General features: G+C 34.2%; 1 protein-coding gene across 4 annotated transcripts in view; it reads left to right on the forward strand.

The window, feature by feature from the left end:
• The window catches only part of PRMT3 (protein arginine methyltransferase 3), a 125609-nt gene that overhangs the window by 72248 nt on the left and 36775 nt on the right, over nucleotides 1–16586 (forward strand). For all 4 annotated transcript variants that reach the window (XM_031016434.3, XM_055356603.2, XM_055356605.2 and 1 more), the window contains 2 exons: nucleotides 6084–6271; nucleotides 8568–8654. In XM_031016434.3, the coding sequence (XP_030872294.2) occupies nucleotides 6084–6271; nucleotides 8568–8654 (275 nt within the window). The remainder of the gene's footprint in view (nucleotides 1–6083; nucleotides 6272–8567; nucleotides 8655–16586) is intronic.

Here is a 16586-nt window from a genome sequence, read left to right on the forward strand (position 1 = left end):
AGTAAAGTTTAATCCACACAATATATTGTACACTGTGAATTTCAAATAATCAAAGATTAAATGCAAGATAAGTCAAATGCTAAAAATACTAAAAGGAAACATAGGTTTATAAACTTGGGGAAAGGGAGTCTTTCTAAATAAGAACTTTAATTCAGAAACCCTGAAAGAAACATTGATAAATCTAATTGCATCTATATAAATTTCTAAATGGCAGAATATGCTATAAGCAAAGTCACAAGAGAAACTACATACTGAAAATAATTTTTCAATTTCTGTCACAACAAAAAGCTAATCTCTCCCACATATAGGTAGATTATATAAATAAATAGACCACAAACCCAACAGAAAATTGGACAAATAATTGAACGGTGGCTTACAAAGAAGGAAATACAGATGACTCTTAAACATGTGCTCAGTCTCTGTCGTATTAAGAAAAATGTCTTAAGAAATCTTTGCTTTACTCAAGGTCACACAGAATTTTCCTGTGTTTCTTGGAGTTTCAGTTTTTACATTTATGTCTATGATTTATTTCAAATTAATTTTTGTGTATAGTGTGAGGTAAGGTTAGATATTAATATTTTCTAGCACCCTTAATTGAAATGCTATTCTTTCCCATGAATTGCTTGGCATATCTTGAAAATTAATTGGCCATTTTCATGTGAGTCTATTTTTGTGTTCTTTTCATTTGATCTTTAAGGCTGTCCTTTCACCAGTAACATACTGTCTTAATTACTGTAACTTTATACTGAGTCTTGGTCAGGTAAGGAAAATCTCCCCATTTTGATCTTTTTAAAAACTGCTTTGATAGTTTGGTCATGTGGCAGGGGGGAGTTTAAAATAAATGTTAGAATCTGGCTATTTCTGCTTTAAAAAAAAGACTGCTAGAATTATGAAGGGATTGGATTGAATGAATTTATCAATTTGGAATTGGATAAATTTGGAATTGGAATGATCAGCATTTTAATATTGAGTTTTACAGTTCATGACCATAATGTATCTTTTCATTTTTAAGTTGTCTTTTTTATTTTTATTTTTTAATGGAGTCTGTCCCTGTCACCCAGGCTGGAGTGCAGTGGCACGATCTTGGCCCACTGCAACCTTTGCCTTCTGGGTGCAAGCAATTCTCCTGCCTCAGCCTCTCGACTAGCTGGAATTAGAGGCGCCCTGCCACCACGTCCAGCTAATTCTTTGTATTTTTAGTAGGAATGGGGTTTCAGCATGGTGGCCAGGCTGGTCTTGATCTCTTGACCTTGCTTGCTTGCTTTCCTTTTTAGTGTTTTTGTTTTGTTTTTGCCTTGTCATCTCATTCCTTTGCTCAGAGCAAAATAAGCTTAAATGTTACCATTTTCCTTACTTTGTCCTGAAATTTTATTTATCTCCACTCTTTTCAACCCCCTTTCTCCTTCCTTCTCTTCCAACAAGTACCGTTTACCTTAGGAACCTGGGGTTCCTCTTTCCGTTTCTTCCATTTGAAAAGCATTAAAATGTGGCATCATGCATAATGGAAAGCATATGGATTTCGCAATTAGACCTTAAGCTGAATCTCTGCTGTGTCAGCTGACTAGTTATCTGGTTAGCTGAAGAAGACCAGGTATTTGGGCAAGTTACTTTCTGCCCAAGTTACTCTCTGAATTTAAGTTTAATTTATAAAATGAAGATTATAATCCAACTTTGTAAAATTATTCAAAAGTCTAAATGAGGTGCTTGACACAAAGTAGTTGCTCAATAAATGTTAATTCCCAGTCTGAGTTACAACTGGTGAACATGAGATTAGCAGTAGGTTTATACTTTATAAAAGTTATGAAATGAATTTAAGCATTGTGGTATTAACACTTACCTTTTATACAGCACTTCACATTTTCTACACTTTTACATAGATTATCTCAATATAATCAGCCACTGGCATTGGTTCATAGTACTTAAAGGATTCCTTTAGTATTTTCATAACTGTCTACTTCCTCATCTTCAGATCTGCATTTTTCACATTTATTAGTTTGAGTTTGTTCAGTAATAGAGCAGTAGTGTCATTTTTTATTTTTCAGCATATAATTTTTCAAAGCATATTACAGTTATATGTTAGCCTTAGCTAAACGTTAGTGGGTCTTGCCATTATTTATAAATGAATGATGGGGAAATGAGTCCAATTTCCAAATAAATATTACTTTTTAAAGATACCTTTATTATATAAACTAGAAACTAATTTTTAAAGCTCATTTAATTCCCATTTGGTGACTTTCTAGTACATTTTCTTTTATGCATATCAAGCATTTTTGCTACCATTGTTATTTCACTAAAATCTTCATATTGTTCGTATATATTATGAAAAAAGTGGTTTATTTTGACTTATTTACTATCTCCTTTGTTTTAAATCTTTTTACTCTGTGGTTATTTATACAAACAGTGATACAAAATTCCTAGTGTTTACTAGAAATTGTTTCTTTATGCATCTCTATCTTATCCTTTAGTGTCCAAAAGTTTATGAGGCATTTCTAAGGGATAAAGGATTTCCCATCTTTATCTATTCACCATGTGAGCCGTTCGAGTGACAAATGAATTCTGGGCAGTGAATCGAGAAGGACACAGATGTCAAAGCCATGAATTTATAAATGGTCTGTTAAGAGCATGCTTTTGTCCAATCAGCACTTTGTTAATTTCACCTACAACAAGAAATAATTATTCAATTATAGCTTCTATCTGACAAAAATCAAATGACAAATGTGTCAGAATGCAAACGTAAAGGGTCAGGATTCTGGCAGGTGGTCCAAGATTTTAGCCAGCTGTGAGGAGGTGGTTATAGAACCAAATTGACCTATAACACTGATTACATATCCTTATGCATATTCATAGATCTTACTAACCGAAAGATTAAAAATAATTTTATTTGCAAATTCTAGCAATATAAAAACTGTGCTTTTCTGTATTTTTGTGAAAGACAAATAATTTGAAAAATACACAACACCCAAAAATAAAATCATGTTCTTCTTTAGTTTCTCTTCTAATTACCAACAATTTCAAAATTGTTTTATTACTTTTAGTAAGTTACAATTTTTTCTTATAAAAAAGTTACCTTTAGTTTTATGGTGTCACTAATATATTACTTAATATAGAGCCAGAGATAAGTAAATTTTTTCAGTAAAAGGCCATATAGTAAATTTTTTTCAGTTTTATAGGCCATATAGCCTCTGTCCCAACTATTCAACTCTGCCACTGTAGTGCAGTGTGGCCATAGACAACATGTAAACAAATGAATGTGGTAGTGTTACAGCTAAACTTTATATATTAATACAAAAACTGGCAGCAGGCTGGATTTGACTTTGGGCCATAGTCTGCTGACCCTGATAGAGAGACTGATGGCGTTTTAAAACTTCAGCAAGATTTTAAAAGATATTCTAAAATAGCAGAACTGTATCAACTATGTTAAGTATCTTGAATGTCTGTGTACTGCACAACTCCAGAGGATATTCAGTTCCCATTAACTATATAGTGTGAATGGCACTCCCTGAAGTAGGACCATATGGTGGCCCTGATAATAACCGCCCTCTATTTCTGCTCATTTATATCAAGGGTATCTGTATCTAGCCTGCTGCCTGTTTTGTAGATAAAGTTTTATTGGAACACAGCCATGCTCATTTGTTTATATATTGTCCATGCTGCTTTCACACCAATAGCAGAAAGCAGTAGTTTCAACAAAAGTCAGTTTTGTCCACAAAACCTAAACTGGTAATTTCACAAAAAATGTTTGCTGATCACCTGACTGTACCCTTATTATGTTCCTCTTTAATGATGAAACTACAGGGCATAATGTGGGAAAGCTTCTATAATTATTCAGTCCAACAAAGGATGTATCAGAAAGTTAGCCACATACCTAAAGCTGCTTCTGAATTCTTATTTTTTTATTCAGTGTTTCTCATCCTAAGGATCTGGTTCAACAAACTAAATACACTTCCTTATAGCCGATCCTCTTACTGAGTTAACATTTTCAATAACAAATCAGTTACTTTGAAGAATTTGTATCAATCAAGAATTTAAACACAATCCAGAGGCTTTACCTGTTTGTGGAGGAAGGGCAGAGTTTGTATGGCAATGGACCGTGGTCTGGTGCAGCTGGCATACGTCCCTCACGTGCCTATCAGGGAAGACTTGAGAAACTTCTTATCAGTGACTTAGTACTACATAGTTTTTTCTGAGTATCTCACAAGTTAGGTTTGGAAGCAATTGCGTTGGTGCCAGTAAATCTTATCGTGGGCTTTATTTGGAGAATAATTTAGTGCTGCTGTCACTGAATAATAAAATTGCTAAGGCTGTGAAATAAACGTTTGGAGGAAGGAGAGAGTAATTTTTCTACTGTTTACACCTGAAAGCTAGTTAATACTCATGGTTTTTGTTTGTTTTTGTTTTTGCTGCATTTCTTTGGTACATTTATACTTGTTTCAGTTTGCTGATATGGGAACATGTGATTTATATTTTTAATTCATGAGTACCCTAAAAGTTGATATTTGAGATATTGGAAAGACAAAGTTAATTTTGTTATTTCTTTACTTGTTATTAGTGGAGAGTTTCTCCTTCAGTCACACTTTCCTTAACTCATGTAACACTTACCTTCTTGGTTCTCTTACTTTTGTGGCCCCAGCTTCTCGGTCAAGTCCCTTAGGTCTCATGAACTCCCTTTACTTATCTTTCATTTATATGCCTATGGTCTCCAAATTTATGTCTTCAACTTAGATATCCTTTTTTGAATTTCAGACCTTTGTATTCAGCTACATTTCAGACATTTTTATTTGTTTATCTCTTAAGCACTAAATGCTCCTGTTCCTTTTGAATCTGCCCATATTTATGTCCTATTATAATGGTTAGTACCACAATCTGTGCTGTTACTAAAGCTAAATACTGTCATCCTTGACCTTTTGCCCCACAGCCACTCAGCCTCAAAGTCCTCTGAGTTCTACTTCATAAATATCCCTTGAATACATCTCATCCTTTTCATTCCCACAGCAATATCCTAGTTCAGATCACCTGGTTTATTTTAACCATCTCTTAATTTGTCTCTGTTTTCATCTTAGACCCTCCCATTATTCTCCACATTGCATTCCAGGTGGTTTGTCTAAAATTAAAATCTAGTCATGTTGCTACCCTATGTAAAATTTTTTACTGGATTATCATTATTCTTAGAATTAAGTCCAGTTTACTAATTTGGTTTACTCAGCACATAGTCTTTGGTCTCTACTTACCTTTCTAGCCTTGTGTCTTATTTCTCTCTCAATTAGATTGTATATGGGCCATCCCATCTATTGTGACCCTTTATGCACACTGCTGCTCACTTTGCCTAGAATACGCTTTCCCTCCCCACTCCCAACTTACTGGGCTTCAGTTCTTATCTTATATATTATCCCTTCTCCCCTGCTCCAGCCAAGTCTGAATTAGCTGGTTTTGCCATGAGCTCCCTTAGTACCTTGTATGCTCCTGTTCTTAGTATTTATTACCTCACAAATAACTATGCATTTCTTTTTCAAAATAGTCTAAATATAAGTTTATTGAGGATAGTGATATGTGTCCATAGTCTGTAAATTAGACTGGCACATATGTCTGGCACATACTTTATGCTTATAAATATTTTTCTATTAAATGAGAGTAATATGAAGTGGTCTTCTGTATAACTATAAAACCCTATTACATGATTTTCTTACATGCTACATATCTTTTTAAATGATTTGTCCTTTTCTGCATGTTTTTAGAGGAATATAGGAATAAGTAAAGATCTAGTACCTTTTAAGTTAGCATACTTTAAGTTTTAATATCAATAAATATGTTTATTTCAGGATTGTTTAATTATATAACCCTATTTTAATTCAAACCCTATCATTGGAATCCCTGTTTTAATTTTATCATCATGATAATGCGTATCTGTTTTTAAAAGAGGCTACAAGATGAAGCATGGTTGTTTTTCCTGATCTATACCTTCATTAATCTCCCATTGCTAGTAATCCTTACTGATGGATTTGATATTTATATTTAGGCCTTAAAAAAATTATATTCCATAAGAAAGGGAGATAATGCTTAATTGTTGGGCATTTTGTTTGTTACAGTCTACCCTGACATTTGCACTATCAGCCTTGTAGCAGTGAGTGATGTGAATAAACATGCTGATAGAATTGCTTTTTGGGATGATGTCTATGGCTTCAAGATGTCCTGCATGAAGAAAGCAGTTATTCCAGAAGCTGTTGTGGAAGTTTTAGATCCGAAGACTCTTATTTCAGAACCTTGTGGTATTAAGGTAGGTGTTTTACCAACTTTATTTTTTATAATGGTATTGCTATTTTTCTTAGTTCAGCATTTGAAAATAATATATTGATTTTATATGTGGGCTTTCAAAACAGTACTTTTCCCATTGTAATCAGTCTAAAACAAATTGAGGTCATAATATTTACCAGTTGACTGTATCATCTCTTTAGAATCACTTCTCTGTATATTAAAACTCCTTACACTCAGTTTTACAGTCCTTCAAATCTAACTCTGAACCGGTTGAATAATTTATATTTACTTTGGCTTAATCAAGGTAAAAAGTCCTGCTGTATTATCAGTTCTGCTTCATCATCCTCCCCAGCCTTATTTTAGCTTCTCATTTACAGCCAGATTATTCATTCGTGTCATATATTCCACACAGTTTAACTTCTCTCATTCAGATTTCTTCCAGCGTTTTCAGATTAAGTAATTACATATAGTGTATTTGCCCATGAAACGAAAGCCCTACTATGTTCAGATTTCTCAGTTAATTCCTTTTGTGTTTTGTCATCTTATTTTTTGCCATGTTAATCTCTGGTTTTATTATGAATTTTTCTATGTTGAATTTACATGGGTTCACTAATAACTTTGCAGCAAAAAATAATACTGCTTTTCTTAACTCCTTAATTTGTCTGTTTCAACTAGATAATCAAATCTAGAGCAGTATGTTCAGTGTTAGGTTCAGGATATTGTCTTTGTCTCAAGAGAAAAAAAAAAAAAGAGTCTCACTCTGTCGCCCAGGCTGGAGTGCAGTGGCGCAATCTCGGCTCACTGCAATCTCTGCCTCCCGGGTTCAAGCGATTCCCCTGCCTCAGCCTCCCGAGTAGCTGGGACTACAGGCATGCACCACCATGCCTGGCTAAATTTTTGTATTTTAGTAGAGACGGGGTTTCACCATGTTGACCAGGATGGTCTTGATCTCCTGACCTCATGATCCGCCTGCCTCGGCCTCCCGAAGTGCTGTCTTCTCTTTTTAATCATGCTATTACTTTCATATAGCATCAATATTTCTTCTCTGTACAAAGCAGATATTTAGTACATATTTAATTTTCTTAAATGGATAAAGCATTAGAAGTTAGTATAGAGTAATAAACGTGAAGTTTCTTAACAAGAGCAGGCTGATTAAAAGTGCGTTCAGCGTTTAAGAAAAACAGTCTGCTTGATGGTTATAAGACTGTTCAGTGCTCTGGTACACTGAGAATAAAGAGTTTATTTGGGCTCTTTGGCTCAGGATAGGAGTGTACAGTTATAACCAACTAAGCCTTAAAGTTGAGCAGAAAGAGGAGAGTTGGTGGAGGTTGCTGATTTCTCTCTCTAGTGATCTCTGCTTAATGCAAAAACTGCTATGAATAAATAGTTGAGACAGAAAAATTTAGACCTGAAAATAAGGTGTTAAAAAGTGTATGTACTCTTTTTTTTTTTTTAACATTTATTTAAGTAAATAGTTTGTTCTGTATTCTCCAGTCCTCCCACAAACACATTGTACTGTTAAAATGTTTTCTCAAATTGTTTTCAATAGTGTCTCAGATGTGTGGTTACATTAATTGCATTCACTGGGTTATGATCTGCTCCTGGCTGGATCTGCTCAGCTGATGACGGTCTTTACAGCACACTTCTGGTTAGACTGCTGTAGTTGAAAGGTGATTCCATCCCTTCTCCAAAGTATAATGGAGAAGGATTTGAAAAAGGGCAGAATGGGAAAATAAAGATATTTCGCTATTTTTTCTCTGGATTGAATCTCCATAGTTTTGCTGTTTTGTTTGAATTGTGTGGTTTCTCCTCATATCTAACAAAACCTATCTTCAATTATAGACATGAATTTTAAAACAACTTTCTTTTCATTAGCATGTGTTTTAAAGTTGGCAGTTCCTATAAATGTATTGACTGTTATCACACATAATTTGTAGCAGTTGTGGTGGGTGTACCATACACAATAGACAAAATGATGTTAGGTGAAACACAGGAAAACATTTTTTATTTGAAAGTATTTATTTTAGTGTGTCAGGAAAACTTTAGCGCATTAGCACTATGATTTGATAAATACTATTGTTTACAAGGAACCTAAGTTAAAGGAATTTAAGAAAAAAATAACAAGATGATAGTACTAGTACTCCTTAAACTTATAAATAATTCCAAAAATTAGCATGTGAGTAAAGTTTGCAAAACTTTGGTTTCCAATAATCATTTGTGCATAAAAGAAGTAATGTTTGTCTGGGTTGTTTTTGTTTTGTTTTGTTTTTTTGGACTATTTTTACTAAGCTCTTTCTTCACTTCTTTTTAATGGGTAGCATATAGATTGCCATACGACGTCTATCTCAGATTTGGAATTTTCATCAGATTTTACCCTGAAAATCACAAGGACATCCATGTGCACGGTAAGCTATTTCATTCTGCTTTTACAAATTTCACTAGCAGTGCAGTTGATTGGCAGGCTAATGAGTTTAATTACCAGGCTTGTGACAAATGAAAATGACTATTGCCTCTGACAGTCTACCATTGCCTTTGCTAGGCCATTGAACAGATCTGGTTAATAGGTCAGTAAACTTCAAAAAAGTTTAATTCAGTAGAAAAAGTATTAGGAAACCCTGTTTACATAATGATTTTTCTTTATAGAGTCTTCATTATTTCCTGTCACGTGATTAGTCAAGAGCACTCAACTTTATCTTCAAAGACCAAAGTTCATACCCTATTCCTCCCTTTAACTCTTTACATTTAATTTAGATGGAAGATATGTTTACTTGGTAGAATATTTTATGTTTTATATTTATGTATGAAAAAATTACTGAACTGCTATTGAGTTACCTTTCAAAAATCTAATAATAATTTAATAGTCTAATAGAAAAAATCCTTTGGAAAAGTTAGGCAGATCTGGGTTCCTATGTGGTTCTACCACTTATTTCGTTGTTAAGTTACCTAAGTAATCTGTACTTCAGACTATTCAATTGCTTTAAGAAGAATGGGGATAATTCTGTTTCGATGACTCATTACATGGATTCATGAGATATATGTGAAAATACCTACAATATAGCCAGAAATGTTAGATTATTAAAATATAAAAAATTTTTCATCTCAAATAATTTATAAATGTTTATTTTTTTAAGATAACATTTACTGCTGTCAGGAGACTCAAATTGTTCATAAAATCTGCTCCTTATAGTATGAGTTTATATAGGTGGTATTAACATATTTATATTATTTTAAAAATATATGGTTTTTAAAACTATGTCCTCAGAAGTTAACATTTTTATGGAAAATTGTATTGTCAGAATCTGTAAAATAGATTATAAGTCATGTTAACATTGAGTCTTCTGCCTGATTCTTTTAAATATTTGGTTCAGATTGATATATTATACACAAGACTTAATGTCTTCTTTACAATTGTTTCAGTTCATTTTGATTCAGTGATTATTTTATATCCAAATAAGTTTAACAATGTACTTTGATGTTTTGAGGGAATCTTCTTTTAGTTGAAGTTGGTTTTATAATTTTTTAAAGTTTAAATATCCAGATTTAAGTTTAATTTAAATATCCAGATTAAAGTTTAAATATCACAAATAAAGATTTGTGACTTTGGAGCACTCATCATTTATTTAATTAACAAAAAGCAAAATTTGATTCATTTCCCATATATTTTCTAATTCTGCTTTTTAGTAATTGAAATTATTTTTGTCAATTGAAATTAGGCTAAAGGCTAACTCCTAGACTTTCCTCTTTGTTTTGATATTATTAATACATGAGAGTTGAAAAAAGGCCATCTTGATTAATGAAAATTGATCAATCATCTATAAAGGAATTCCTAGAATAAATTGTCATGTCACCAGTATTAAGTATATATTTCACATATATTTTCAGTGACTATCACATGAATCAAAATAGAGCAGATGTAAAACTCTAGTGAAGATGTCAAAAGCTTGTGCATATTTGTGAACTCTAGTTAGAAAAGTTTATTGACTTTCATTGAAATGTTCTTTTTTTCTAGTTTATTGGTCAGGGTTCTTAGTTTTAGACAACAGAATTTAAATCGGTTGGTTTAAACTGAGAGATTTGTTAGAGGGAATACAATAGTTTCCAGACACATTGGGAGACCTAAAGGAACAGACTGTATTTTCAACTTCTAGAAACTTCTAGAACCACACCTTTGAACTGGCCTGCTACAGAGCTGCCTGTTTTAAATAGCCTAGCACTGTAGGTTCTATTTACCTTAATTCCCCTAGCCCACTCCGTGTTAGCCACCACTGACAACCCCAGATGAACAAAACCCTTTACTACCATCCTGGTTCCTGGTCCTCTGTCCTCCCAACCCATGTAGGCCATGTTTTCCTTCCAAATCTTCATTCAGCACATCTGCTTGGTGAATCTAGGTCATGTGGGGCCCTAGCTGTCAGTAAGTTTTGGAAAGCAGTTTTAGCTACAGTTTTATACTACAGATCTGGAGTTTCATAACACATATATGGAATTGTTTTCTATTTCCTAGTATTTAGGATAGAGTACAAGAAGGTTTGTATTAAATGAAACTGTATCCTTCAGTCATCTTAGTTTTATTCTGTATACTTAAAAGAGTAAAACAAAACAAGAAAAAAACTGGTAAAGTCTATTTAATTCAAAGATTGTAATTGAACTTTTAATATTGAAGAATCTAAGTATCAAATAGTTACTTGCTGCATTTGTCCCTGTACAAAGTTCCATAAGAAAAATGAATTATAAGTAAACTGTTACCTTATATCTATAAAGTACCTTTTATTTAGATTTGCATTTTTAGTCTCAACTTGCCTGAATGGTGTTTATGAAAAAGTTTGTTTGGAAATTAGGTGAGCCTAAGGTTTGCGAAGAAGGTGGCAGGAGGTTGGAGTGGAGTTATAGGTGTCTAGTTACTGCTGAATAACCTAGTTCCATAACTCACCTCAGGAAGAATGTATTGTTACAAACCATGTATTGGATGCATGCCAGGTACTGAAGATAAAATATTTTAGTAGTTAGCATTGAATGTTAACTCTTCTGACATTATCCTTTCAAATTTAGTTAATATTATCAGAGGAAGGTAACGTACATCAACAGTCGTTGAACACTTGAATGTCAGACAATGTGCTAATCACTTTAAAAGCATTATTTAGTTCTCATAATAACCATTTGAGATGAGTACTCATATTATTCCCATCTTACTGGTGAAGGAAAAAAATTACTATGTTTTACTTGTGAAATAAAATCTCCTTACTCTTTCCTGACCCAAAAAACCTTCTTCGTGGGATTGTAGAAACTATTAAAAGAACTTAGAGAAACCTATGAATAAGATCTTACAGGGGTAGAAGAAAGCAGGCTTCGTGTTGCATTTGAAACAGATTTAACAATGTTTATTTTTGGCAAATAGTCCAGCAGTTGGAATGAAGAGGGAAAGAGAATATGTATAATCAGAATTCACTCTTCTTAGAGACAGGCCTCACAGATTCATGTGATGAAATCAGTACCATAGTTCATCTTCTTTGCAGCAGATAGGAAGTAGATCTTTGAAGTTTTCCTTTATCCTCTCAGAGTAAGCTTCTACTTGTTTGGTTAAGCATCTACATTTCTTGGAAACCTCCTTCCCAGCATGCTAACTCTAACGTGAGCTTGACATACGTAAGATGTTGTGGCCTAATGCTTCTATTAGGTGTTCATTATTTGTGAATCTTAACTATCCACCCACATTTACTTCGATTCTCTTGCTCTTTGGGATGGTGTCAACTCCTTACCCTCCCTCCTACGGACCTATCCATCTGGAGCTACTTAGGCAAGCATGGCCTCTTTGAATGGATTAGTTGCCCAGTTTATGTGGAAATAATCCATAACAAAAGTATTAAAAAGGATGAGTGCCTAATTGGAACTTTGTTTCCCCTTTATAGTTAGAAGAATTAGCGAAGATATTGAAAGTTTTTGAAAAAGCCTAGTAAAGGAATAAATAAAGTAACTTTGGGGAATAAGAGGAAGAGATTGGGCTTCTTTAGATAGAGGGAAGAAGAAAGTATCTGAATTTGTACTGCTAAGTACAAACCTTCAGATATATTAAATGCTTTTCTTCTTGCGTTGAAACTTGAATGCTTAGCTACTAATTAAGGTGGAGAATTTCTCTATTATAGTTAGCCCAGTTTAAATATATGTATGATATATGTATAACGTGGTTTTTGTTTTGTTTGTTTGTTTGTTTTGAGACAGGGTCTCACTCTATATTGCCTAGGCTGGAGTGCAGTGGCATGATCTCAGCCCACTGCAACCTCCACCTTCCAGGTTCAAGCGATCCTCTTGGCTCAGCCTCCCTAGTAGCTGGGACTGCAGATGTGCGCCACCACAGCCGGCTAATTTTTGTATTTTTAGTAGAGACAGGGTTTCACTGTGTTGGCTGTGCTGGTCTCGAACTCATGTCCTCAGATGATTTGCCTGCCTCAGCCTCTCAAAGTGCTGGGATTACAGGCGTGAACCACTCTGTGCCTGGTCATAACCATTTATTTCTTAACGAGATTCTAAATTTGTGGCCTAATTTAAAAGTTAGAGGAAATTGGATTTTACAAAGTTACAAGATGCTAAGAACACCCCTTTTGTATTTTAATAGCATGTATGCTATAGACTGATAATGCTTTTAGATAGCTTCTTGAAGATTATTAGAACCTTTCATGAAAAACATTATCTTCTGCAGTCTTCTCCACCACCAAATACACACATCCCCATATGCCACAGATGAAGCTTCATGGCATTTTAATGTTTTACATTAACAGACTTTATATTTTAGGAATTTAACATGTGATATTTATATGTAAATGTCTTGAATCTTGAATCATCTATAATGATTGAAGGATAATTTTTCAATGAGTACTGGTACCACATAGCAGTTTGCTGAGCATTTCTTACTTTATTCTAGGATATTTTTGACAGTTTAGATAAAATTGTCATTGCTTTTACAATAGAGATGAAGTTTAGCTGGCTCCTATCATATCAGCCTGCTTAACCTAGCCAAAAATGAACAATAAAGTCAATTATTTTTGTGGAAAGTTTATAGGTGTTCAAAAGCAAAAGCGGTAAGACTGTAAAATTTAGAACTCATGTTTTATCTTGTGAGTTCTCGTTTATTTGTAATGTCATTTGTGTAATATTCTCTTACTCTGTATGCCAGGTGGCATTTATATTTGCATCTGTGTGTCTATAAGCTACTTAAAGGTATAGAAAGGTATGTTCATTCATAATTCTAAGTATACATTAAATGATTTTGAATAATGCTTATTATAGAACAAATGAGTTGTTTACCTTAAAAATGAAAATAGTTAAGATGGATTTATCAGATTACATGCTCACACAAATAACACAGGTTGAGTATCTCTTATACAAAATGCTTGCTTGGGCCCAGAAGTGTTTCAGATTTAGAAATTTTTTGGATTTTGGAATATTTCCATTTATGCATTCCTAATGCAAAAATCTGAAATCCAAAAGCATTTCCTTTGAGCATCATGTCATCACCCAAAATTTTAGATTTTGGAGCATTTCAGGTTTTCAGATTATGAATATTCGACCTGTAAAGGTTTTTATTTGATATATCATCTCTTAATAGTTTTTATATCTTAATTTCAGCATTTTTTCTTTTATTCTACTTTTCTATTAGCATGTACCAGAATGACTGGTATAGCAATTTTCAGTTTTCACAAACATTCCTTAACATGTTTTTCCTAGGAATTTTTCTTTTACTACAGTTGTTAAACATCTGAATTAAAAAAGAAGCAGACTTTTTTTAATACAGTCATGTATCACTTAATGAGGGGGATACATGTGAAGAAATGTATTGTTATGCAGTATTGTCATTGTGCAAATATTATAGAATATACTTACAAAAACCTAGATTATGTAGCCTACTATACACCTAGGCTATATACTATAGCCTATTGCTCCTAGGTTACAAACCTGTACAGCATGTTACTGTATTTACAACTATAGGCAATTACAACACAATGGTATTTATGTATCTAAGCATAGAAAAGGTACAGTAAAAATATGGTATTACAATTTTTTCTTCACCTTTTCAGTTCTGGGGTTCATGTGCAGGATGTGCAGGTTTGTTCCATAGGTAAACGTGTGCCATAGTGGTTTGCTGTACAGATCATCCCCTCACCCAGGTATTATGCCCAGTGTCCATTAGCTGTTCTTCCCTCAACCTCCTCCCTCTAACAGGCCCCAGTATGTGTTGTTGCCTCCCCAGGTATCCATGTGTTCGCATTATTCAGCTCCCACTTATAAGTGAGAACATGTGGTGTTTGATTTTCTGTTCCTGCATTCGTTTGCTCAGGATAACGGCTCTCAACTCCATCTACGGCCCTGCAAAGGACATGATCTCGTTCCTTTTTAGGGCTGCATAGTATTCCATGGTGTATATGTATATGTACCACATTTTCTTTATCCATTCTACCATTAATGGGCATTTAGGTTGATTCCATGTCTTTGCCATCATGAATAGTGCTGCAGTGAACATACATGTGCATGTATCTTTATAATAGAATTATTTATATTACACTGGATACATGTACCCAGTAATGGGATTGCTGGGTCAAATGGTAGTTCTGCCTGTAGGTCTTTGAGGAATTGCCGCTGTCTTCCGCAATGGTTAAACTAATTTACATTTCCACCAACCATGTAAAAGCGTTCCTCCTTCTCCACAACCTCACCAGCATCTGTTTTACTTTTTAATAATCACCATTCTGACTGGTATAAGATGGTATTTCCTTGTGGTTTTGATTTACGTTTCTCTAATGATCAGTAATGTTGAGCTTTTTTTCCATATGTTTCTTGGCCACATGTGAAGAAGTGTTTGTTCCTGTTGTTTGCCCACTTTTTAATGGTTTTTTTTCTTGTAAATTTGCATTAGTTCCAGGTAGATTTTGAATATTAGACCTTTGTCAGATGGATAGATTGCAAAAATCTCCCATTCTGTAGGTTGTCTGTTCATTCTGATGATAGTTTCTTTTGCTGTGCAGAAGCTCTTTAGTTTAATTAGACCCCACTTGTCAATTTTTGCTTTTGTTGCAAGTGCTTTCGGCATTTTTGTCATGAAATCTTTGCCCGTGCCTATGTCCTTAGTAGTAGTACCTAGATTTTCTTCTGGGGTTTTTATAGTTTTGGGTTTTACATTTAAGTCTTTAATCCATTTTGAGTTAATTTTTGTGTATGGTGTAAGGAAGGGGTCCAGTTTTAATTTTCTGCACATGGCTAGCCAGTTCTCCCAACACCATTTATTAGAGACTCCTTTCCCCTTTGCTTGTTTTTGTCAGGTTTTTTGAAGATCAGTTGATTGAAGGTGTGAAGTCTTATTTCTGAGCTCTCCATTCTGTTCCATTGGTCTATGTGTCTGTCCTTGTACCAGTACCATGCTGTTTTGGTTACTATAGCCATGTGCTATAGTTTGCAGTTGGGTAGCATGATGCCTCTAGCTTTGTTCTTTTTGCTTAGGATCATCTTCACTATTCAGGCTCTTTTTTGGTTCCACATGAATTTTAAAATAGTGTTTCTAATTCTGTGAAGGATGTCCAATGGTAGTTTAATGGGAATAGCACTGAATCTATACATTACTTTGGGAAGTATGGCCATTTTCACAATATTGATTCTTTCTATCCCTTAGCATGGAATGTTTTTCAATTTGTTTGTGTCCTTTCTGTTTTCTTTGAGCAGTGGTTTGCAGTTCTCCTTGAAGAGGTCCTTCACTTCCCTTGTTAGCAGTATTCCTAGGTATTTTTTTTGTAGCAATTGTGAATGAGAGCTCATTCATGATTTGGCTCTCAGCTTGCCTGTTGTTGGTATATGAGAATGCTAGTAACTTTTTGCTCATTGATTTTGTATCCTGAGACTTTGCTGAAGTTGCTTATCAGCTTAAGAAGCTTTTGGGCTGAGATGATGGAGTTTTCTAGATACAGGATCATGTCATCTGCAAACAAAGATAATTTGACTTCCTCTCTTCCTATTTAAATATGCTTTATTTCTTTCTCTTGCCTGACTGCCCTGGCCAGGACTTCCAATACTATGTTGAATAGGAGTGGTGAGAGAGGGCATCCTTGTCTTGTGCCTGTTTTCAAGGGGAATGCTTCCACCTGTTGCCCATTCAGTGTGATATTGGCTGTGGGTTTGTCATAAATAGCTCTTACGATTTTGAGATATGTTCCACCAATACCTAGTTTTAGAGTGTTTAACATGAAGGGATGTTGAATTTTACTGAAGGCCTTTTCTGCATCTTTTGAGATAATTGTGTGATTTTTGTCATTGGTTCTGTTTTTGTGATGAATCACATTTGTTGATTCCATATGTTC

Source organism: Gorilla gorilla, chromosome 9 (assembly GCF_029281585.2).
Source record: "Gorilla gorilla gorilla isolate KB3781 chromosome 9, NHGRI_mGorGor1-v2.1_pri, whole genome shotgun sequence".
In the NCBI taxonomy this organism is placed as follows: domain Eukaryota; kingdom Metazoa; phylum Chordata; class Mammalia; order Primates; family Hominidae; genus Gorilla; species Gorilla gorilla.